This window comes from Poromitra crassiceps, assembly GCF_964638095.1.
Source record: "Poromitra crassiceps genome assembly, chromosome: 3".
NCBI classification, from domain to species: domain Eukaryota; kingdom Metazoa; phylum Chordata; class Actinopteri; order Beryciformes; family Melamphaidae; genus Poromitra; species Poromitra crassiceps.
In genome coordinates, this window is record NC_139625.1 from 62,831,967 (window position 1) to 62,856,128 (window position 24,162).

Sequence of the window (24,162 nt, forward strand, 5' to 3'; positions counted from 1 at the left end):
TTGACAGTTTGAGGGCAGTGGGGCAGAGATCGTTAAACCAACACTGCTATTAAGGCACCTTGAGCTTGGCCAGCTGCGGGTTGGATTAGATGACCTGGCTGGGCATTACTGAAGGCGTTTCTTTGGTCAACAGGGAGCGCTTGGTGGTGTGTGTGTGTGTGTGTGTGTGTGTGTGTGTGTGTGTGTGTGTGAAAGCAACGAGGGTGCGAATGAGTCAAAATGAATCCCTTCTTCAAAAAAACTTTCCAACCATGTAGAGATCACACACTGAAGAGATCCGGCCTCAAAATCGGTGATTAGTCTGCTTTTAAGTATGTTACAATGCGTCAAAGTTTTATGTTCTCAATCTGTTTGTTGCTCTGAATAAATCATGGAGCAAATACTGACCTGAAGCACGGGGTGTGGGGGGGGGGGGGGGGGGGCAAAGTCTGGATCAACAGACGCTCAAATCACATGATATGAGTGGTGAGAAGTTCATGGGTCGTAACTGTCATTCTGTCCCGTTAACATGTGGTGGCTGGAAGTGGCTCCCGGTATCAGGGGTGTTATGACCGAACCCCCACACCCTCTGCCCCGGGTCAAAGCCTCCATCTTTGGCAAGTGTCAGCGCTGCTGAGGTGTCCCTGAGCAAGGCACCATTATCAGAAAAGACTAAAGAGTGTTTCCCTGCCAGGATCAAGAAAGTGTCACATTACATTTTGGGATGAGGATGTTATAAAAACCAGGTCCAAAGCATTTACCGGAATTTCTGAGTGCTTCATCCATCTTGCCCTGAGCTGATGAAAGCTGTTTTTGAGTTGAGTTAAAATCAGTTGTCATAGTCCACTTCAGTAGCTGATTACAGCTCAGCTCACCTGTGTGCTGCTCCACTCAGGAGCACCCGTGGGCTCCTCCACTCTGTAGCTCTCCATGGTGCTGAACCTGTCTTGAGTCATTTTGGCCACTAATTTGCCATTTTTGCCCATTTAGTTGGCCCTAATTGTAATTCAAAAATCCAGCTCCGTTAGGTCACCCGCAGGGGTGCTCTTTACACTTCCTGAAAGATTCAGTGTGATTTCACGTAAAATGGCATAGCTGTGGCTGAACACAATTCTGCTCACTCACAGACACTTGGCATTCTTATTATAGGATGAGCCTGGTGGCATCATCTCTTTTAGGCTGTAATAACAATGATTTAGAGCCATGAGATATTATGATTAAAATCTGCTGGACTCTTGGTGTCTTTGATTTCGAATTAATTTATTACATCGAAGGAATCGGAGTAGAAGATGACAATGGCTGAATTTCAAAGCATGGGGCTTCATTTGGATTCTTTGAAAGTCTTCATCTCCTTGTAAAAATTTGCTTGATTTCACCAACATCTCTGGGGAGATCTAAGCTTGAAATGATTTACGGTACTATAGTATTTGTGACACATGAATGATTTCCACAAAACCAGAATCAGAATATGTTTTAATTGTCAAATCAAACAATTAGTTTAGGACTTAGGAGCGCATGGTTTAAGAGTTATTGTACAAAACACTCAGTTTATGACATACAATTAGACATCAGACAAGTTAAAGATGTGCTTAACTTACAGGCAAATAAAGAACCACAATTAAAAGACGACTGTCTGGTCTTTCGCTTTGAATGCACTGCAGATGGTTTACAGCAGAAAAATGAAAGACTAAGTTTAGCTGCCAGTCTGAACATTTATGTGTTTTGGACTATATTTCTGGACATTCCAAACACAGCTAAAGGTCATGGGGCTTTGTCGTGACATCTATGAGCGTGGGAAGGGCTTGGTTTAGTTCAGCTTAGTTGTCCGCCTTTTCTGAAATTGTGATACTTGACAAACCTTTGATGGATGATGCATGTTCTCACTGTGTCCCAGCAGTTAAAACTTACCCTGATTGGCTTAATGATGGCACTGTAATCAAAGCTCTTTTTTTCCCATCTATCTTTTACGCTCCAACATGATTTCGACAAAATCTGGAGGAATGATGATTTTGGCACTGTGTTCTGGCATATTTTTTTTTGTAACTTCTACACCATAAATCCAATTGACACAAAGCGACACACATCCAGCTTGCTATCCTTACTAGTCTGGGTGGAAAAGCCTCGTTCCGTGTCATCTGGCTATAGGCAGAAGACACCCACGACATCTGCTGGGAACCAAAGTGCAGCTGTGCTCCCGCTCAATCCTTGGGTTCTGTTCAGAAAACATGGGCGACGCGAGTAACTAGCTCCTCAAAAAGCTAAAAACAAACAAACAAGTTTAAGTTTAATTGTTTATTTAGACGGGCAAAATTAATGAACACAAAAACCATGAAGCAGATACAGTCACCTGGAACATAATAAGGGTGTAAAAATTGCCGGATTTAGCACGAGGCTACACTCAGATTAAGATTAGTAACATTATTACTAGTTTGAAAAGTAATAAAGGCACACTTCAATTATTATACAATACATATACATGTGTTGTTATATGTACAGGAATTACCAGCAATACAATACATATACATTTGTTGTTATATGTACAGGAATTACCAGAAAGACAAACAACTAAAACCAAATAATGGCTAACACACCGGTCAAAATGGTAAAATGGGGGAAGGAAAACACTGTGGCACACAAAGCGGAAGACCCACCGGAAGACGGGGCGGGTCTTCCTGCCTGTAGTAATGCGTACCAGGCTCTCTCTCCTTTCAGAGAGCCTGGTGACGCGAGGTTAATCCTTACACTGATTGGCCTTATGAGCCTGCAGTACTGGTGCAATTTTGATGAGTCTCAGTTTGAGTGGCCCAAGGAGTGCCTGCATCATTGTGGGAGATGACCTGTTTAAGTTAAGTTAAGTTAAGTTATCCTTTATTTATCCCCTTGGGGAAATTCATTTTTTTACAGTTTACGAGTTTAGTTCACTTTAGTTTGACAATGAACACATGACACTTGGCCATTATAAAACCATCCAGGACAGCATCCATTTTGAGATATAGCCTACCTACACTGTGGCCCATGTTGGTCAAACAATAGCAGTGGCAAGATAAACAGTGATGCAGTCTGGAGTGGCTGGAGCGGGGTCGACCAGTGCAAGCAGGCCTACAGAGTGCGAATGGAGAGATACATGGCGTTCCCCTCGGACCAGTCAGGGTGTTTCAGTCCCGGGGATCCAGTTTCCCTCACAGAATACCAAGCGCTCGCAGCTCTGGGAAAAGAACACTATATATACCAGGAGAGAAACGCTAATGTTGTCCAACATCAGCCCCTGATCTCTCTCTCTCTCGATCTCTCTCTCTCTCGATCTCTCTCTCTCTCTCTCTCTCTCTCTCTCCCTCGCTGCCAAGTCCAGTCAAGTCAAAGCCAGTCAAGGCTGACCTATTTGTACTGCAGGACATACATCGGCAAAGATTGGGCGCAAGGTGCTTTCGCAGAATCCATTCCCACAAGACAAGAGCGAGTGAAGGCGCACAGCAAGAGAGGCACTGGCTGGCACATAATTAGTGACTATAAAAAGGGAAAAGTCCATATTAGGAAGAAGTGTGGACTGTCTGTGCCGTAGGGACTGTGCTCTTGAGTCTTTTTATTTCATTTTTCTGCCATACATTAGCATGTCACAGTAATTGAGTCATCTTGTATCAGAGAGTAGAACTTTATTTTTTAAGTGTAGGCTACAATGTGATTTTCTAACCAAACAGCTAACACTGTTGATAAAACATATTGTGGATGGATATTTTCTAGTTGTATTGTGTTGCTGACACCGTACTTGCTTGACTCACCAAGATTTCTCCATACTTACCCAGAGCAAAGCATTTCCCCCAGGTGTGTCGCTAAGGAAACAGGCTGGAGCCTGTGGTGAATAGTGTGACGGTGCCGCGTCAGTGCGATGTGTTGCTGCAGACACAGTGCCTGCTCATCTCCATGGAAGTGTAAAAGTGAGTAATACTTGTGCTGTATTGGTACAACATGGACTAGTGATGGATGATAGCTATTAGCTAACATGCTATTTTAAAATTATGTGTCACAGCATCCAGGCTTGGCATCAAGATGGATAGGAATGTGATCAATCAGAACGACACAGCAGTTGGCGATTGAGCACAGCTGCTGTTTTGTGAAAGTCACGATGCATTGCCACTCAAGATTCAAGATTCAAGATTTTTATTGTCACTCCGTAGTACAAGTATCACGTGTGAAATTCTTGTGCTGTGGACTCCGTTTACAACATAGTACAAAATATAACAGGGCATATGAGTGCAGGAAAACAAGAGACACAACAAGCAATAAGGCAGTAGAGTGATAAGACAAGTCAGAGACAGTGGCATATTCACTGCACATAGGTGCACATGGCATGTGCATACTTTAGACATACTTAAACATAGTCAACGTTCTGTTTGCACAGGTGCAAATAGCATATACCTAATTAAACATACAATTAAACATTAGACATACGTAATGGTAGCAGCTACAGTACGGTACAGTACACCTACTACACTATTTGTGTATGTTAAGGAGTCTCGTGGCCTGCGGGAAGAAACTGTCCCTCAAGCGATTTGTGTGTGCTTTTGGGACCCTGTATCTCCTCCCTGAGGGTAACAGGGAGAACAGGCTGTTGTGGGGGTGGTTTGTGTCTTTGATGATCTTCAGGGACCTCCTGAGGCACCGCTGATTATACAGTTCCTGCAGTTCTGGCAGCTCACATCCTGTTACGTGCTGGGCCGTGCGCCTCACTCTTCGTAGCGCCCTGCGGTCCATGGTGGTACAGTTCCCGTACCAGGTGGTGAAGCAGCCAGTCAGCAGGCTTTCAATGGTGCCTCTGTAGAAGTCCCTAAGGATTTCTGGCCTTAGCCCAAATTTCTTCAGGCGCCTGAGTCCGTGTAGTCGCTGTTGGTGGCGGTGTGACCGGCCCATGTCAGGTCCTGGTGGATGTTGACTCCCAGGTACTTGAAGCTGTCCACCCTTTCCACCACTGTGCCATTGATGGTGATTGGGGGGTGTGCACCCCCCCCCCCCTCCTGTAGTCTACAATGATCTCCTTGGTCTTGGAGACGTTCAGAGAGAGGTGGTTGTCCTGGCACCATTGTTCCAGGGCCCCCACCTCCTCTCTGTAGGCCGTCTCGTCGCTCTTGCAGATCAGCCCCACGACTGCTGTGTCGTCTGCAAACTTCACGATGGTGTTCGAAGATTCAGTCGCCACGCAGTCGTGGGTGTAGAGGTCGTACCAGAAGGGGCTGGAGACGCACCCCTGGGGCGCTCCTATGCTGATGGTCAGTGGGGAGGAGGTGAGGTTCCCCACTCTCACCACCTGGCGGCGGTCTGTCAGGAAATCCAGTATCCAGTCACACATTGCTGTGTTTAGTCCCAGATCCTTGAGCTTGCTTACCAGCCTGGAGGGTACTATGGTGTTGAATGCTGAGCTGTAGTCCACGAACAGCATTCTCACATAGGTGTCCTTCCCCTCCAGGTGGGAGAGGGCGGTGTGGGGCACGTGTGCTACTGCATCCGCTGTGCTCCTGTTGGGGCGGTATGCAAATTGTAGCGGGTCGTGGTCCGGGGGGAGTGTGGGGCGGATCTGTGATATAACCAGCTTTTCGAAGCACTTGCTGGCTATGGGCGTGAGGGCTATTGGGCGCCAGTCGTTGAGGCTGGTCACTTTCTGCTGTTTGGAAATGGGGATGATTGTCGCTGCTTTGAAGCAGGAGGGAACTTGTCGGAGGGAGAGGGACTGGTTGAAAATGTCTGTGAATACGCTTGCCAGCTGGTGGGCGCAGGCCTTGAGGACACGCCCGGGGATGCCGTCCGGGCCGGCCGCCTTGCGTGGGTTGATACGCAAGAACGACCAGTGCACCTCATCCTCAGTGATGGTGAGAGGGCGGTCTGGATCTGTGGGGGGTGGGAGGTAGGGGGGGTTGGTGGTTAGGTGGGAATGGGGGGGTTGGGGGTGCTGAGGGGTGGGGGGGAGGGGAGGAGGAGGGGTGGTGGGGGGGGAGAGGTGGCGGGGAGGTGGGGGGGGGGGGGGAGGGCAGTGGGGGTGGTGGGGGGTAGGAGAGGAGGAGGGGTGATGGGGGGGAGAGGTGGCGGGGAGGGGGAGGAGAGGAGGGGGGGAGGTGGAGGGGAGAGGTGGCGGAGAGGGAGGGGTGGGGGGAGGGGGAGGAGAGGAGGGGTGGTGGGGGGGAGAGGTGGCAGAGAGGGGTGGGAGAGGAGGGTGGGCGCTCTGGCAGAGGGGTCAAACCTAGCGTAGAACGCGTTGAGTTCGTCCGGCAGGGAGGGTGATGTGTGGGGGGATTGCTGTTTCTCCCCCTTGAAGTCAGTGGCAGCATGGAGTCCTCTCCATAGATGCCTGGGGTTGTTAGAGTCCAGTTTGGACTCTAACATATTGCCACATTCTCCGTGCTCTTTTTATAGTGGTTCGGAGGGCATATCTTGTCTGCTTGTATTCCTCTGGTGTTCCAGAGTTGAAGGCGGTGGTCCTGGCGTGAAGGGCATCCCGGACATCACTGTTGATCCAGGGTTTCTGGTTTGGCATTAATTTGATTATTTTTGTTGGAATTATGTCCTCTGGGCATTTTTTTATGAAGCCTGTTACCGTTTCTGCATAATCGTCCAGGTCCCCTGCAGCCCTGAACTCCTCCCATGCTACTTGGTCGAAGCAGTCCCTCAGGATGTCCTCTGATTGGTCTGACCAGCAGTGGGCGGTTCGGAAGGCCGGGGGGTGTTGCTTGAGCTTTTGATACCTGGGAACGAGCAGGATGGAGGCGTGGTCCGATCTGCCGAAGGGGGGGCGGGGTGTAGCCTTGTAACAGTATCGGATATTCGAGTAGCACTGGTCCAGTGTGTGTTTTCCCCGTGTCTGAAAATTGATGTGCTGGTGGAGTGTAGGCAGTCTCTTCCTCAGGTTAACCCTGTTGAAGTCGTCTGCTAGTATCAATGCTGTTTCTGGTTGTTTAAGTTCCTGTGCGCTGATCGCGCGGTGCAGTTCCCTGACTGCGTTTGTGGCGTTGGCCTGGGGGGGGGATGTACACTGCAGCAAGGGTGACTGATGTAAATTCTCTCGGGCTGTAATACGGTACACATTGAAGCATTACGTATTCCAAGTCCGCTGTGCAGTGCGTCCCGATGTTAGTGATATTCGCACACCAGTTCTTATTTACCATCAGACAGACCCCGCCGCCCCTCGTTTTACCGGATCGCTCCGCGTCTCTGTCTGCTCTGTGTACGCTGAACCCAGGTATTGTGATGGCGTGGTCCGCTGTTTCGGGTGAAAGCCAGGTTTCAGTCAAACACAGGACGTTACATCTCGCTATTCGTGCATTCCTTTATAACTGGGAACTGGTAATCTTACCGGTTCAAAGTTCATGAGCTGGGATGTGACATCACTAGAGCTGGTATTTCCCATTCCAAACTCGTAGGAGCCTCAGCAGCCCCGACGTAAAAAATCCAAGATGGCTGATCCGCGCAACAACAGTAGTTATAATCGTATAAATGCTATTTAGCACTTCTGTCTTGTTTGTGTCTCATTAAATCAGCTGTACACACAGCACGGCCTACTTCTATCTGTGTGGACATGAGGCTGCAGTGTCTGCAGTGGGAACAATAGGCTGGCGGTAATCCCACAGTATTCCACGTCCTGCGCCCTTTCTTTTGCCAAAAAGTGCACATACGCTACTATGTACACTGTATAAAAGACACTGATATATACACTAGATATTTACAAAGCGAATAGAAGTAACGAAATTATAAACAAAACGAAATTACTCTACAAAAAATACCTATTTCTCTACGAAGTTCACGGAGTCCACAGCTGGTCGCCTCTCTCTCCTGGCGCCCTCCACTCCACACTCAGGTTTGAAGATCCAATTTTTCTTTGAATTGATTACATTGATACATATACAGATGTGACTTGTATCAGCAACAAAACACATGGAATTGACTTCATTTCTGGATTAAGTATACAAGTAGCTTCACAACTTTTAACCTTTATTCATTCAGATGAGTCTCACTGACTCTCACTGACTCTCTCTTTTTCAGGAGTGATCTGTTCTCTCTCTCTCTCTCACACACACACACACACACACACACACACACACACGGAAACGCTGCTTTTTCACTTTCCCCACCAAGATTTATCCTGCCGGTCCCGTGGATTGAACAGACGACCTTCCGGTCACAAGCTCGTTCTCTAACCGTTTGGCCACCACTGCCCAAACTGAAGTCAATGGTGACTATAGTTTTCTCTGGAGTTGTGCTGGCAACCTCCCTGTGTGTTATACAGTATGGCCAAACTTCACCTGTGTTTCAACTGGCATGAGGGTGAGTAGATGACAGAACTAAAATATTTGGCTGAACTGTTTATTTAAACAGTGTTTGCAAGTGGCTTAATGTGATTCAAATCGCATCTCTGAAAATTAAACTCAGTGTGACCACTTTCTGATCTCATGAAATCATTGCACACTTGCACACAAAGCTGCATGGTCACAATGAAAGTGAGGAGGATTTTAAGAGGTTTCCTTCTGACAGCAGCCAGAATGGATCAAGTTTTGTTCCGCTCCAACCGCACCACCATACTCCACCTATCAGTGTAAAAGTTTTAGAATAAACTAGTTCTGATATCTGTAGGAGCACACAATCACCTCCTATTTAGTCAGGCTTCACTCACAGAGTTGGCATGCAGCCTCTCCTCCCTCTCCTCTCCCCAGAGGGCTTTCATAGTCCACTTCCATGGCTGAGTAATGAATTAGCAATTAGCATTCCCCCCCCATTTAGTCAGCATTAATTACCTAGTTCAAAACTCCGGCCCTGTCAGCATCTCCTCGGGACCCCTTCCGGTACCCATGCCAAATATGAATGCTGTCAGGCCGACGGTGTCCGAGGAAAATTAAACAGAGACACAGAGATAGATACAGAGATGCAAATGAAGTTTTGCTCATTTATGTGTAAGATATCGTGCACTGTGGAGAGAGTCAGGAATGATGAAAGAGAAAATTAAGGGATTGTAAACTAGATTTAGACATACTGTACATCGCAAATAAATACATGCTACTTTGCATTTTTTATATTTTGATTTGTTTTGAAATCGGGGGGTGGAGGGGTGAGACGGGGACGTGGGGGGATGAGGCGGGGAGGTAGACCATCTAGAGCAGTGGTTCTCAATGGGGGTCCGGGGACCCCCAGGGGTCCATGGCACTTTGCCAGGGGTCCGCGAAAAGTTTTTTTTGGGGGGGGGGGATTGTGTGTGCAAAAGCTTCATAGTTCAACGAAAATATGTTATGCTTTAAATCTAAAATGGTTCATGGATTACATTCTAATCTGACAAACCTATCAATTTAAATGTCAAGCACGTTACCGTGGAAACAAGCTGAGCCCAAAATCACAAATCAGAATGAGGGGGTCCCCGGTATATTTTCTATCTTATAAGGGGTCCTTTGCTGAAAAACATTTGAGAACCTCTGACTAGAGACCATGTTGTGATGGGATCACACCAGCCGCGATACCTGCGACTTAAAACGAATGTGGGCCAGAGACTTAATGTGTGTGTGTGTGGGGGGATGGAGGCTTGCTTGATTTTAGAAGTCGGCCTACATTTTGATGTCAACTACACATCTGTAAAGTTTTGTGACTGCATCTTGCACAGTTTTTGACACTATCACGTCGCAAAATCTGTCCACAGGCAGACAGCCAGACAGGCCTACAGTATAACACCTGGCCAAGTACTCAAAACCACTTCTGTGGTAGTTCCCGCTACAATGTCTCAAGGACCACATTTTTCCATGACACACAGACTCACAAATGAAAACAATACCAGCATCGCTGTCATTGCTGGTAATAACTAGACACCAACAAGGCTATGCTAATTATATGCATGCATTGTCAGCTTGGCGTTAAATGAATTGCTATAATGTGTGTTTTATATGTCCTGTGAGTACAGCCTAGGCGAAAAGCATGTAGTTAAATTAAAGTGCAATTTAACAATAAAGATCTCATACTTAAAGTTAATGGGCATAGCAAAATGGTGTGTAGATAATTCTGGTGTAAGTACACATTGCCATTCTTGTCACCATTGTGGTATTCTTGCAAAGCATAACTTTTTAAGCTTTGATCATTTAAAAAATGTCAAAATTGCCTGTCTCATGTGTTGCATTGCCTTTATAAACAAACGTATAAGTTGAGAGCGGATAGCAGCTCGTCCACTAGGGCCTCTATCAGAGGGGACTGTGAGGTGCCCTCCAGGCGTAACACCTTTGAACAAACTGTGCTGTCTGTTAGTGGCAGTAAATATTGGAACAGCCTACCACTTGCCATAAGGGAGTGTCCCATGTTTCGCACTTTTAAAATTAATCTGAAGGGATGGCTCAGGCAAACCGGATTTGTGATCATTAACCCGACAACCCGCCTGTACCCCATCCTCTTGACCACTGTAGGCTACTGTTGTTTACGGTACTTGATGTGTGGACTGTGCATATCTGTGGTGTCTTACTTGACATCTGACGCACCATGGATGCACACATATTTCATGTATTGTCTTGTTGTTGATGCGTGTGATGCATTATGCTGTGTGTTTTTTAACTGATATATGAGGGATATGTGCATGCATGTCTTGCATGTATAGTTTTGTGTCATGTTTTGTTTTATACCATGTTTTTCTTTTCTCTCTTTTCTATGTACGTATATTCTATATTTTTTGTAACATCAACCTGCCCCAGGGACTACAGAGGTAAATTAGCCTCTGCCTATAATCTGGTGTATTTACATTTATTTTAAATGTTCATAATATGCTCTGTCCCTGCCAAATAAACAAACAAAAAAATAAAAAAGGGGGAAAAAAGTATGTGGGCAACTGATGACTGCCTGAACCAATTTTTAACTCGGGCTCTCCCCTGCCCCCAAACCCGCCAGCGTCACCCCCATTAGTTTTTATTTGCTGCCTTTATGGTGTGGTAAATATACAGCGAGGGCCCAGTGAACCTGGATTCCTCTATGAGCTATTTGTCGGGCCTGGTGCTTTCCATGATGCAGCAGAACGTATGAGGGTGGAACAGAGCAGTGTGTGCGCAAGCTGGCATTCCACAGCCGCTGCAGCCTCGTTTACATGTCAGACAGATTACCATGCTCCTTTGAAGGCTTTCCTTCCAAATATAGGATGTAGGATCTTAAGGAAGCTTAATTCAGTTGACAAAATGATTTTTGGAGGTAAAATGCAATTTTGGTTTAGGGTTCTATAGCTTAGAGCACTGCAGCAAACTGCGGTAGTTTAGGGTCCTATAGCTTAGAGCACTGCAGCAAACTACGGTAGTTTAGGGTCCTATAGCTTAGAGCACTGCAGCAAACTGCGGTAGTTTAGAGTCCTATAGCTTAGAGCACTGGAGCAAACTATGGTAGTTTAGGGTCCTATAGCTTAGAGCACTGCAGCAAACCGGTAGTTTAGGGTCCTATAGCTTAGAGCACTGCAGCAAACTGCGGTAGTTTAGGGTCCTATAGCTTAGAGCACTGCAGCAAACTACGGTAGTTTAGGGTCCTAGCTTAGAGCACTGCAGCAAACTACGGTAGGGTCCTATAGAGCACTGCAGCAAACTGTGGTAGTTTAGGGTCCTATAGAGCACTGCAGCAAACTGCGGTAGTTTAGGGTCCTATAGCTTAGAGCACTGCAGCAAACTGCGGTAGTTTAGGGTCCTATAGTTTAGAGCACTGCAGCAAACTGCGGTAGTTTAGGGTCCTATAGCTTAGAGCACTGCAGCAAACTACGGTAGTTTAGGGTCCTATAGCTTAGAGCACTGCAGCAAACTATGGTAGTTTAGGGTCCTATAGCTTAGAGCACTGCAGCAAACTGCGGTAGTTTAGGGTCCTATAGAGCACTGCAGCAAACTGCGGTAGTTTAGGGTCTTATAGCTTAGAGCACTGCAGCTGTTTTTTGCCATTATCAGTAGCAGAACAGTGTAGCAGTTGACACTTGCCAGCAGAACTAGTTGCGGCACACACATCACATTTTAACAATGGGCTTATGAAATGACTTGGAATATATATATATTTATTTATCATTTTGGAGGTAAATTGTATTCCCCAATCATTCCAAGTACCCCCTGCAAGCTGCTCAAGTACCCCTAGGGGTACACGTACCCCTGGTTGGGAATCACTGGCTTAGAGCACTGCAGCAAACTGCGGTAGTTTACGGTCCTATAGCTTAGAGCACTGCAGCAAACTGTGGTAGTTTACGGTCCTATAGCTTAGAGCACTGCAGCAAACTGCGGTAGTTTAGGGTCCTATAGCTTAGAGCACTGCAGCAAACTGCGGTAGTTTAGGGTGCTATACTTGGCGTGAAAGCAGTGCATTATGTAAAGCAACCTTCTCACTATCACTTCCCAACCTCGACATGACCAGTCACAGCTCCCCGCTATTTCTGCATTGTATTCTCACCGGGGAGTCGGCTTTGGTTGTGAAATTCTTGGCATTTGCAACATGATTGGGTATACTACATAGGAGGCAGTCCGATGCTAAATATGCACGGGCAACTCCCATTGTTGACCCTCTGTGTGTGCTTCGACGTTGCTATAGAAATGGACCCCTGCAGCTGAGAGCAGAGGGGCTTATCGTGGCTTTGTGCATTACCTGGCTCTGGCATTTGCTAAACGGCAGGCTCAATTATCAGGCTATTTTCTGACGACCCAATAACATGTTCCCTGCTCCCTCTTATTTAAGGGAACTGAGTCATGCCCAGAGCATGAGGAGGGGACAGGGATGATGACGGGGTGGAGGGAAATTTGGGTGGGTGCAACGGATGCGTCAAATACTAGCCTTCCGTTCACAACGAGAAAGGTAGCCCTCTCCAGGTTTACATGCCGCCATTCCGACGTGCTGCCACTCCGACGTTCCGCCACTCAGAAATATCGGCACTCAGAAATATTGCCACTCAGAAATCCCGCCACTCCGATTTTCATAAGGTCCGCCACTCCGAACTTGATTTGACTTCCAGTTCACGTTCAGGCAGCTGTCCAGGGTGCTGACTCGGCCGGGTGTCAGATAAAGTAGGCTACTCGGGCGGAGCCGCGGCCTGCAGCTTGCACTCTGTGATTTCTTGTGTCTATATAATATATCTGGTGTCTAAATATTAACCAAACCTCAACTGTGAACCAAACCATGAAAGTTACATCTTTCCCAAAATCTACTTTGAATTATGGAACTGATTAAAATCGTTTTTGTCAATAAATATTTTCGTTTGGACTTTTAAACTTCTGTAGGCTGTGTGCGCAATTCTCCCTCTCTCTCTCTCTCTCTTCCTCTCTCAGATGCTGCTAGATGGGTTGCCTCAAATCCTCAAAAGATTGTGGAGCCTAACAAAATTAAAATAAAGACGTGTTGTTCTAACTCCACAATGTGCAAGATAGTAATAGGCTATGTGTCTCTATAGGCGGGTGCGCACAACGCACACACCCTGCTTAGAGAGCAGCGCACACACATGCTGCTGAGACGCACAGTGTGCGACTGAAATGTCTGCACTTTTGTGCCATATTCCACAATATCCAAACTTCGGAATGGCGGATCCTTTAGAAAAAAGAGGAAGGGCCGACATTTCGAATAATGAAGGCAGGAATTTTCGTAATGGTGGGACCTATGAAAAAAAGGTGAAGGACCGCCAGTCCGAATAATGGAAGTTAACGTTCGGAGTGGCAGGGTTTCGGAAAGGCAGACAGTTGCCCCCTCTCCAGTCAGAAATCAACGGTACGGGGCTGCGGGCGAGGCAACGGGTAGTGATGAGTCACGTAACCGCTATACGTCACGTGATGAGAGTACCCTGTCTCATCAGACATCGACGTTGCGGGCGAGGCGGCTCTTGAACTTAACGACAGTCTGATGTTTAAGAAGGTCAAAGTTGCCCTTGGGAGTAGCGTAGGGCTAGGCTAGGTGTTGGGGTCGCAGACCTGTAGCGTGCTCAACTTCCACAAGACGAGCTGGTTCGAGCCCTGACGTGTCCAGTTGTTAACCCCGTTGAATCCGTTTTTAACCCCCAACGCAAACCATAACCCTAACACCAACACCAACCAAGTTGTGTTACTTGCCTACTGTATAACTTAACTGACGAGTCAAGCCATGGCTCCTGCGCCATATGTTACCGGTCTGTGTAAATGACGGTACCCCACCCCGTTATAAAGTGACGGCAAGTGGCTCTGACCAAACGGGTGGGGCGTGAGAATGTGTTGCTTCAATGGGCCTGATTTGTCATCTTCTTTTTATATCAGTCCCTCTCTCTCTCTCTGTGTGTTGTGCTCCTTGGTACATTGTGGGATCTCTGCTTGGCAGCTCCCAGTCGGGGCGGAGTGCCAGTATCAGTATGGAATGTGGCCCATCGTCGGTGGGGTGAAGGAGGGTACATTACACCCATCTGCCAAGATGACTCAGGCAGTGCAGGGGGCCAAAGCCACAATACCGTATACCGCTTTTACAGTTTGATGCCAAATTGTTAGGGACAAACTGTGGCTTTTGTGTAGCTCGCCCTAAAAGCATATCACTTTTATTGCACAACGACCTTATAAACTACTCTTTTAGTCCATCTTTCCACTTGAATTGAAGGTTTGCATGGTGCTTTATAGTGTGTTACATGATCCTGTGGGCCATCAAACCAATTCAAAATAGTATGTAATTGCAAAAAAATACATCAATCAAAAATACATGTCCGCTGATGTGAAAATAATACTTCATTCTTCATTTGTGAAAAGTTGCCTTTTCAGAGGTATGAGGTTTTCATCTGGTGTGCACCAATGACTCATAATTTTATCTGAGACGGTGCACCGGGTCATAGCAAACCACAGAATTACAGCACTGCCTGTGAAATTACAGTGCACAGATTTGGGGAGAACTTTGAACAGAAAACCTGTTTTCTGCTAGCTGAGAAGCCTTGGATGGCTGCTTGGAAGACACAGCCGCAGAATCGTACAGACAGTTGCATTACTCTCTCCATTTAATCTGAGTGATTACATAGTTTTCACATGTTGAATTACCTATAGAGTTGTTTTGTTGGCATTTTCCTCAATTTTACTGCAGGTATACTGTCCGTATTATTTATTTATTCAATTTAAGCCGAACCTCTGACTCAAGGACCTTTACATTGATTATTTTACATCACTGATTAAATTACCTATATATCTCCTGTAATAGATGGAATCTTATTAATAAAATACAAGGTTAAGCCAACAAGATCCTCCTGTCTGTACAGACCTCAGTAATTACTTTTATTTGGGACCACTTTTTAATAAGAAATCACATTAGTGTGTAGCCTAAATCAAACCTAATTGATTGAGAGTACGGATGTTCGCTGACATGCTGACAAGGCAATGCTAATTACAGCTTCAACCAGACTGGTGCATTTGACTTGTAAACAGCCTTGGCGGTGATTCAGCTTATTGAACAGGCTGCCAGGCAGCAAAGGTGGAAGAAAACAATAGCAAAGTTTACATTTTATTAGCCCATTTAAAGGAGGCGAATTCATCAATGTTTTGAAACTGATTATAGGTTTACTGTAGATTTGATGCATAACTTTTTATATTATTATAAGTTAAATACAATTGTGCATTCGAAGAAGTTTACATTAAACAGGACATTATAGACTTTTATCGACCCTTTACAACCAAGGAATCTACATGGACAGGTCTTTGGCACAGCTTACAGTAGAGGCTACACAATAGACAAGTAAACTGCACTCCTAATTAGAGCAGAGATTGTCTATTGAAGAGATAATACAGAATACTACAATAATAAACTATTCATTCAATAACACACATCATAGATTTAACCATTTATTGCATAAATGGAAATACAGTTATGTTTGGCGTTGAAGGCTCCCGCTCTTTACAGAAGATGCTCCTCCCAGCCCAGCAAGCTACGTCGAACAGGAAGTGCAACAAAATCCCCCTTGGGGATACAGGATTCCAGATAAATTTAAAGCCATAGTGAGTAACAGAGGGAGGAGGCTAAGCAAGACATGGAAACATGTTCACTTTTTGAGCCATGCAGACTCTTGAGCTAGAATGCGTGTTTAGCCTTTGAGCCATGCAGACTCTGACCTAGAAAGGTGGAGGCTGGGGTGGTGGAGGCAAAGCAATTGCCAGCAGCGTTGGTGGAGCAAAGATCAGAGTGAGAGGAGGTGGTATTTAAACGGACCGCCTGATTGTGAGAATGGCTGTGATTGGTGAATGAACAATGATCCAATCAGTGGCTGACAGCTGGTTACAGCTAGGGCGTAGCGTATGACTTCCATGTCTCAAATTAACTAGTCTCACTGGCCAGCCTCCTCTCCCTTCCGTCCGAGGAGTCTGGCGCCGCAGGTCTCCATAGTGGGATTGCGATGTGCGGCGCTTAGCGGCAGTGCCCTTTGAAAATAGTTTCCAACAATCCAATTTGCCGTTTTCAGCGTGTAGCAACGAGCTAGCGTATAGGTTTCTGCCGTTAGCTTGCTAGCTAGTTAGCGTTGTTGTTTTCACTGAGGCGGCAGGGCACTATTTACAGCGACACACAGGGAGGAGGGAGCGGAAGCCGCTCTGAGCCAATGACAGAGCTTGTAATAAGCCGGGAGTGGACATCCGGCAGCGACTGAAACAGTCGCTCCAATGGGAGAGCAGAGTAAAGCAGGGGAGGGTTTATCCCAGTTATGGAGACCTGCGGCGCCAGACTCCTCGGACGGAAGGGAGAGGAGGCTGGCCAGCAAGACTACAAATGAACGAACGCGAGGCTTAATTTTTGTCAGATGGTTTGCTGGCTTGAAGTGTCTACAGTATATGCCAGTCACTTTCTCCTACACTGATGGAAGGGGGAGCTTTTATTCCAGAGGGTTTTGAAAGGCAGAAATCTCAGCAGCTGTTTCTGTAATGTTGAGTCATTGATATTGGTCAACAACTCTATGAATGGCACACTTTTATGGTCATTTTGTGCTATCATAGAATAGAGTCAGTTAAAATCTTACATACAGTAATACACCTTTATTAAATGTTTAACTAAAGGTTGAACATACAATGATTTTCACAGCTTTAGGGAGTCAGTTTTTAAACTCCTGTGCAACTCTTGCAATATTACAGCTTGGCAAGAAAGTGAATGTATTTTGAGAGCACAGAAACAATATGCACATCAAGCTATTGCATAGCCTACTTAATATTCAAGGCACTGTATAGATGAAGTATATTCTTTGGAGACACTTCCCTGTCTGTGTTAGTTGAGGATGGAATACAGAATACACACACGCACACACACACACACACACACACACACACACACACACACACACACACACACACACACACACACACACACACACACACACACACACACACACACACACACACACACACACACACACACACACACACACACACACACACACAGACAGACACACACACACTCTCTCTCAAGGTTCAAGGTTCAAGGTTCAAGTTTATTTGTCTCCCTTGGGAGAAATTTGTCTTGGAGACAGAGATTCGAGCTGCGTACAGACATTTAACACAGATACATCAGATACAAAAACATAGGACATAATTGCATAGTTGCAACGTGAAATTGCATACACCCTTGTGCATTACCTTAGTAAGGAGCAGCTAGTTATCGTTGAGTAGCTTAATTGAGAGAGGGACAAAGGAGTGTTTATATCTATTGTATTTACATTTTGGAATTCTATATCTTCTACCGGACCATCTCTTCTCTCTCTCTGCTAGTGATCGAAAACTGTCCATCAAATTCAAGACTGCCCTTTAGAATTGCTGCATTTGGCGATATAGCTGTCTATCATGCTGACAGGTGCATAACTTGTGGTTTTAAGACTTGTGGAGAAAGGGGTTAGGGTTAGGTTAGGGTTATACTACAGTATAACAATGTGAAAAGACTATTCGCCTAATGATTGACACCTGGAACATACAGTACAGCAGGTACACTATTGACCAGTTACAGAGAACACCATCAACCCATCAAATGATTTAACAGATTTTTAGCTCCGGCCAGCAGCTCTATTAGTCGGTTGGTTGGTTGGTTGGTTGATTGATCGACAAAAAATGGTCCACAAAATCAATGTAAAATTTCACAATGGAGTGGATGAAATCACAATGGGGTGGATGACATCAGACTCTGACTGATATCGCATATCTGGTGGCAGCTATTGCAAATTCGTGCTTGTTTAGAAATACGCGCAAATTCTTCTTCTTCCTCTTCGATGGTGTTTTATGGCAGTTTGCATCCTTTATTTTGCATTATCGCCTCCTTCTGGATTTATCCATCCACTGTTTCCCTAAATTCTGTCCCTTCTCTCTTTCAAATCCTCCCTTCCCCCCAAACGCGAATTCGCAATAGATGCAGCCAGATATCAGTGATGATGTCACAGTTATGCCCCTTGAGCAATTGTGATGTCATCAGTGCTGTCACAAATCACTTACACCGAGCAATTGTAATGAGTCATGATGTCATACAGTTATGTCCCTGCGAAAGAAAATAAGCGGTGCATCAATTTGGTGAGGATGTCATCAGTAATGTAAATGTCAGTATTGACATTGTGACATCATCGATGCACAATTGCTCAACTAGCATGCTCAGCCCGAGTGACATCACTGATGATGTCACCAGCGCACAATTGCTTAAGTGAGCATGCTCACGCGAGTGTGTGTGTTTGTGATTTTGTGGACTGGTAGACCGACCCAACTGTTGGCACGCCGTATGACATTACACATCATGCTCCATAATGTCCCTAGGAGGTATGACATCAGTGCTCCTTGATGATTGGTGATGATGTCACTAATGCAGAAACTCTGACCTCACTACTGAAGTCGGATTTGATTGATTTTGTGGACGAACATCTTCTTTGTGGACCGACCGACCAACCGACCAACAGAGTGACTTATAGAGCTGTTTGCCCAGCTATGCTGCCCATAGCTTAAGTTATAAGTACACACCTCTCTCACTGCCACTTGGGCACCCCAAAATGCATTTTTTGCTGCGTCCAGCATAGCAGCAGCTCTATAAGGGTGAGATAATCGAGTGAGGCACCGTAGTGCATTCCTGCCATTCACCGAGGCATTTATGGTCATAGTGCTGCAGCCAAGTGATTGTCATGTACATTGAACAGTGTGTACAGTGTGTACAGTGTGTACAGTGTACAATGTACATGACAATCACTTACTTGGCTGCCTCATTTTATTTATCACCACTGTGTACAATGTACAATGTACACAGTGGTGATAAGTGAGAAACTAAAAGGTGACACTGAAAAGCCATTATTTGCAGTACTGCAGTTTCACTCTGAAACCACCCGAACGGGTGCACCAACAACCGTATCAGCACATGAACAGAATCACCAAACTTGTTTTTACAGAATGTAAATAGGCAATTCAGTTCTCATCCCTGGTAGCTTACTTTGTGCTTCTCTATCTCTCTCAAGCACATTTACTTGAAATGCCAAGGAATGAACAGTTTTACCACATGGGTCAAGAAATTTGGTCAAAACACGGATCAGTGGACTTCCTCATGTCATCACGCGCCGTGAGCGTGCGCTGTAAGAAAATTCTTCAGGTATGTATCGATAACATCATCAGTTGTGTCACGATACTGAGTGACATCATTAGGAAGCAGTGGCTTCCCAAGCAGGAGTATCCCAAATGGTAGCTCGATGTTACCACAGTGGTGATTAAAAGAGAAGAGGATAGCACTCCAAGTTAACTTTTTATTGCCTGCAGACAGTGGTGATGTCATAATAGAAGTGACATCATTAGCTAAAAGTATCCGATGATGTCACCACGGGAGGTGACATCATCAGAGATGGTTTGATGTATCAATTACATCTGATGACATTATCACTGATGACATCACTGGTGGCACTCATCACTTCGCCGATGGCATCACAATTGCTTGGTGTAAGTGATTTGTGACAGACACTGATTACATCACAATTGTTCAAGTTACATAACTGATGGCATCATCACTGATGACACCATCACTGATATCTGATAATCTGGCCGCAGCTATTGCGAATTTGCGCTTGTTTATAAAAAAAGTTTCTGATGCAACTTTAAAGACGTGTTAATACATGTTCCTTGCCAATGTACTGTATGTTACAGTAGGTAGGTCACAGTTCTTGATAAGGAGAAGACAGTAGAGTACAGTAGGTAGGTCACAGTTCTTGATAAGGAGAAGACAGTAGAGTACAGTAGGGTGGCGCTCAGGTGGCCTCAGTCCAGCAGCAGTAGGCGATCTCTGACCCCCCTCCCATCTCCCCTCCTCTACAGTGCGGGGGATTGGATGACCCCCTACCCCCTAATTTTAGCCGTGGGTTTGTACGGCGTGGATTACAGGGTGATCATTCGAACTCAAGCTCAGGCACATAAACACAGCGGGGGAATGTGAGGAGGGGGCCGAATCAGCCAGGCAGCCCAGCGCGCAGAGACTTAATAAGGGCAAATCCACAGCCCACAACACTCGCTGGTACTCTAAAAAACATTGGAGGGATTTCTTGTGTGAACATCACTTTCATGGTGATGTTTAAACCAGTATTGTTTCTCATTGTTAATTTGGAATACACCAATTTATGAGTGATGTCATCAGCCCGAGTGATGTCATCCCTGAGTGATGTTATCAGTGAGTGAAACACAATTGCGCAAGTTACTACACACACACACCACCTGCTCTGACACCCTTGACATTGTGACATCATCAGCAGCAACCAATTGCACAATTGGCAATGATGAGCCCGAGTGACATCACTGATGATGTCATACTGTAATGTAGGCCTACTGATGATGTCACATTGTGACATCATGAGCCAGGACACTGAAGCGGTCTAGTAAAACCATGGTCGACCCCTCCCACCCTAGACACGGACTCTTTGAAATGCTCCCCCTCGGCAAGAGACAGGTCTGTCACTCAAGACCAAAACCTATTCGTCACAAGAACATCTTCCCAACTGCCATCGACTTCATCAACAAGGCTTGAAAGTCCCCACTACTAAGGACCAGTGGGCTACCTCGGGGTTTGGAATAGGAAGCTGTGATGCTGTGAAGTGATACTGAAACCTGTAGTTCCTCAAATGGCCACTTGAGGCTGGACCCAAAAGGGAGTCAGTCGTTCCCGTTCACCCCCATGTTATAATGTCCCACTTTGTAACAGGATTTTAAAATCTCGAATTTTTCCCATATATGAAAATATTCGAATCATGTGTCATTAGTAACCTTTTGAAATAATCATTATTTTGTGAAATTTTCATAGAAAAGTAGGTGAAAAGGTGTGTTTTATGGTCTGTCACAATTGTGACTGGTGGGATAAGATGTATACTGAATTAACATAATGTCCCCTATGCAGTTATCAAATTGTTATATCCCAGCAGTTATTGACACATTGGTGGGTGGGGCCTCTGTATTGGAGGGTGGGGGCTCCATGCGGGAGGGTGGAGCCTCTGTGCTAGAGGGTGGAGCCTCCATGCTGGAGGGTATAGCCGCCTCTTCTTCCTCCACCACCTCCTTACCAGTGTGGGATTGGAAGCCGCTCGTCATGCGGTGGCGGTGGGGAAGATAATGTTGCAGACCTCGGAGAAGCCCTGGCTGGTCGGCTCCATCAGGGCGTACAGGATGGAGCTGGGCTGGATGCTCACCTATAGCAGCTTCTCAGCCTTGGGGAGGACCACCACTCAGATGTTGTTGGTGACGTGCTCCTTGGACGTGATGATCTGGTGCATGTCTGTTCATATGGAGGCTTGCAGCACGGGACCTCACGCGTCACACCGCTGCATCACAGCCTCTTACTGCTTACTGAACCAGCTCAGTGGCCTTGTGGTCTGAGTGTCCGCCCTGAGACTGGGAGGTCGTGAGTTCGATCCCCGGCCGAGTCATACCAAAGACTATAAAAATGGGATGCATTGCCTCCCTGCTTGGCGAACAAATTTCACACATTGTGTGACAATCAGTGGGACTTTACCTTTACTGGGCTTGCCACCGGTGCTGCAGAAGGCTGTGACTGTACACCATATCTGATCAGCATCCAGTTCCTCTGACTCTCGTGCATCTGGCCTGTGAGTTGAGGCGAGATGATCTCCCTCAAATTTGGGGAGGAGGCCCTCCATCACCAAGTTAGACATCATCTGTGGCAGTACACCACACATCATGTCCCAGGTACCATAGTGCCCATGAGCCTAGCGGTAGACGTCGGTAGGTCGGTGAAGGACAGCGTCTTGTTGTCCTCTGACAAACCATGTTGCAATGATCCCACCGGTCACTATTGTTGCCATCAACATGTTTACCATGACCACACTGAACAAACTTGAGTAATTGCAAATTCATACATCAATACTAGTCCCCTTAGAGATGATGTCTACCAAAAATCTGTCTTTAGGTTAAGAAACTTTAAAACTTTTTGTTTGGGCGCTTTGTTACAGCCATCCTCTTCTCCTGGTGCAACTACGAAGTAAACAGCTCTGGTCATGTGACAATTCACACTAACCATGTGACACTGCACATATTTCATTGAGACCCTTTATTATTTCAATATTTGCTGGAAATGCATTGATACATCATTCAGGAACATTTTTAGAGCCTTATGACTGAAAGCTTTTTATGATCACTATTGTGACCGGTGGGATTAAATGAGCATGTTTACAGCCTGGTCCACAGTTTTGGCCTATATAGCCTATAGCAGCTAATTTCACCTTTCATAAGAATTGTACAGGGGGTGAATTTGTATAACTTGCCACTTGATTGACATGTAGTCTGTCCAGTGATCGCACAGCTTGCGATCATGTACCAATAGCAGGCGGAGCTGTACCTCTGGGAAAGCCTTTGTCGTGTGCCGTCCCACGTGAGCTGCGCAAGGGCACCAAGATGCCAGCTTAGGCTTCAACATGGGATTCCAAAAAACAACAGAAGGCTACGTCCATGTATTTACTGTCCATGCTAAGCTCTACCCCCAGCCCCGCCAAACCCCAAATTTTCCCAAGCACACCCGGCTCAACAACAGGCCTGTGTGTGTGTGTGTGTGTGTGTGTGTGTGTGTGTGTGTGTGTTTGTTTGTGTGTGTGTGTGTGTGTGTGTGTGTGTATGTGTGTGTTGTATTGGAGTGCACTTTAGATTTTTTTTTGGTGTGTGATTTTGTCTGTAATTCTTTGTCTTCTGACTATTGATGTGAGCTCTACGCTCAGTATGCTGTATACTTACACTAAGTCAAATTCCACTTCCACGTATGTAATCTGATTACCTACTGTGGCAATAAAAGTGATTGTGATTCTGAAGGTGGTGTGGAATACCTGCGTATCTCGTAGACTACACCAGTGTTCTTAATGTAGACTTTTGTGAACTCTTTGGCTCGGCTTTCCCTGACTTCTCTCTGCTTCTCATCATCCATGTCTTCACCAAAATTCTTCATGCAGACTTGTGTGAACTTGGTGGCTTGGGCACCCAGCTCAGCCTCATGTTCTTTGCGAGATTTGAAGTGACCCACAAATAATTTCCGGTCATTGAGCAACGTGCCATTCATTTTCTCAATGGCTTGTTTGGCTGCCTCCTGAGTTACAAAGTGCACAAACCCGTAACCTTTTGAGCCATTGTTGTTACAAGCCACCTTGGACGACAGGATGTTGCCAAAAGCGGAGAAGGATGCGTGTAGGGCCTTGTTGTCGATGGACTTGTCAAGATTCTTGATGATGATGTTTCCCACGCCGCTCTCTCTCAGCGAGGGGTCAGGTTGGGACCACATGATGCGCACAGGGCGCCCATTGATCACGTCAAAGTTCATGGTGTCCAGGGCACGCTCAGCGTCAGCTGCTTGTTCAAAGTTGACAAAAGCGTATCCAAGGGAACGCTGTGTGATCATGTCTCTGCAGACCCGGATGGAGAAGATATCTCCGGCAGGGCTGAATTTCTCGTACAGCATGGCTTCAGTCACATCTTCATGCAGATCCCCCACGTACAGGGAGGCCATGGGATCACTGGGGTTAATTTGCATTGACTGGAGAGGCTAGTGAAGTTACTAGGATGAAACTTAAAGACAAAGTTCTGAAAAAGTACATCACTGGTGACATCACTGAGACATCACTCACTGATGACATTGTGACATAAGATGTCATAACTCCTTCCATGCAGAGGCTTTAAGTAGGACTGGTGCAACTCAGATAACTCAAGATCTCGACCTCACCAATGCATATTAAGTGATATGAATGTCATATGATCAATGTTGTCATAAATCACTATAATC

The 24,162-nt window shown here is 45.9% G+C and overlaps 1 protein-coding gene across 1 annotated transcript; it reads right to left on the reverse strand.

Annotated features, from left to right (window-relative positions):
- Positions 1-21,293: 21,293 nt before the first annotated feature.
- LOC310773208 (polyadenylate-binding protein 1-like 2) lies at positions 21,294-23,889 on the reverse strand (the record flags this gene model as incomplete). The annotated part of the gene is made up of 3 exons (XM_083633103.1): positions 21,294-21,580; positions 21,895-22,057; positions 23,290-23,889. The coding sequence occupies 3 exons, from the start codon at positions 23,887-23,889 to the stop codon at positions 21,294-21,296; spliced, it is 1,050 nt and encodes a 349-aa protein (XP_083489229.1).
- Positions 23,890-24,162: the final 273 nt, after the last annotated feature.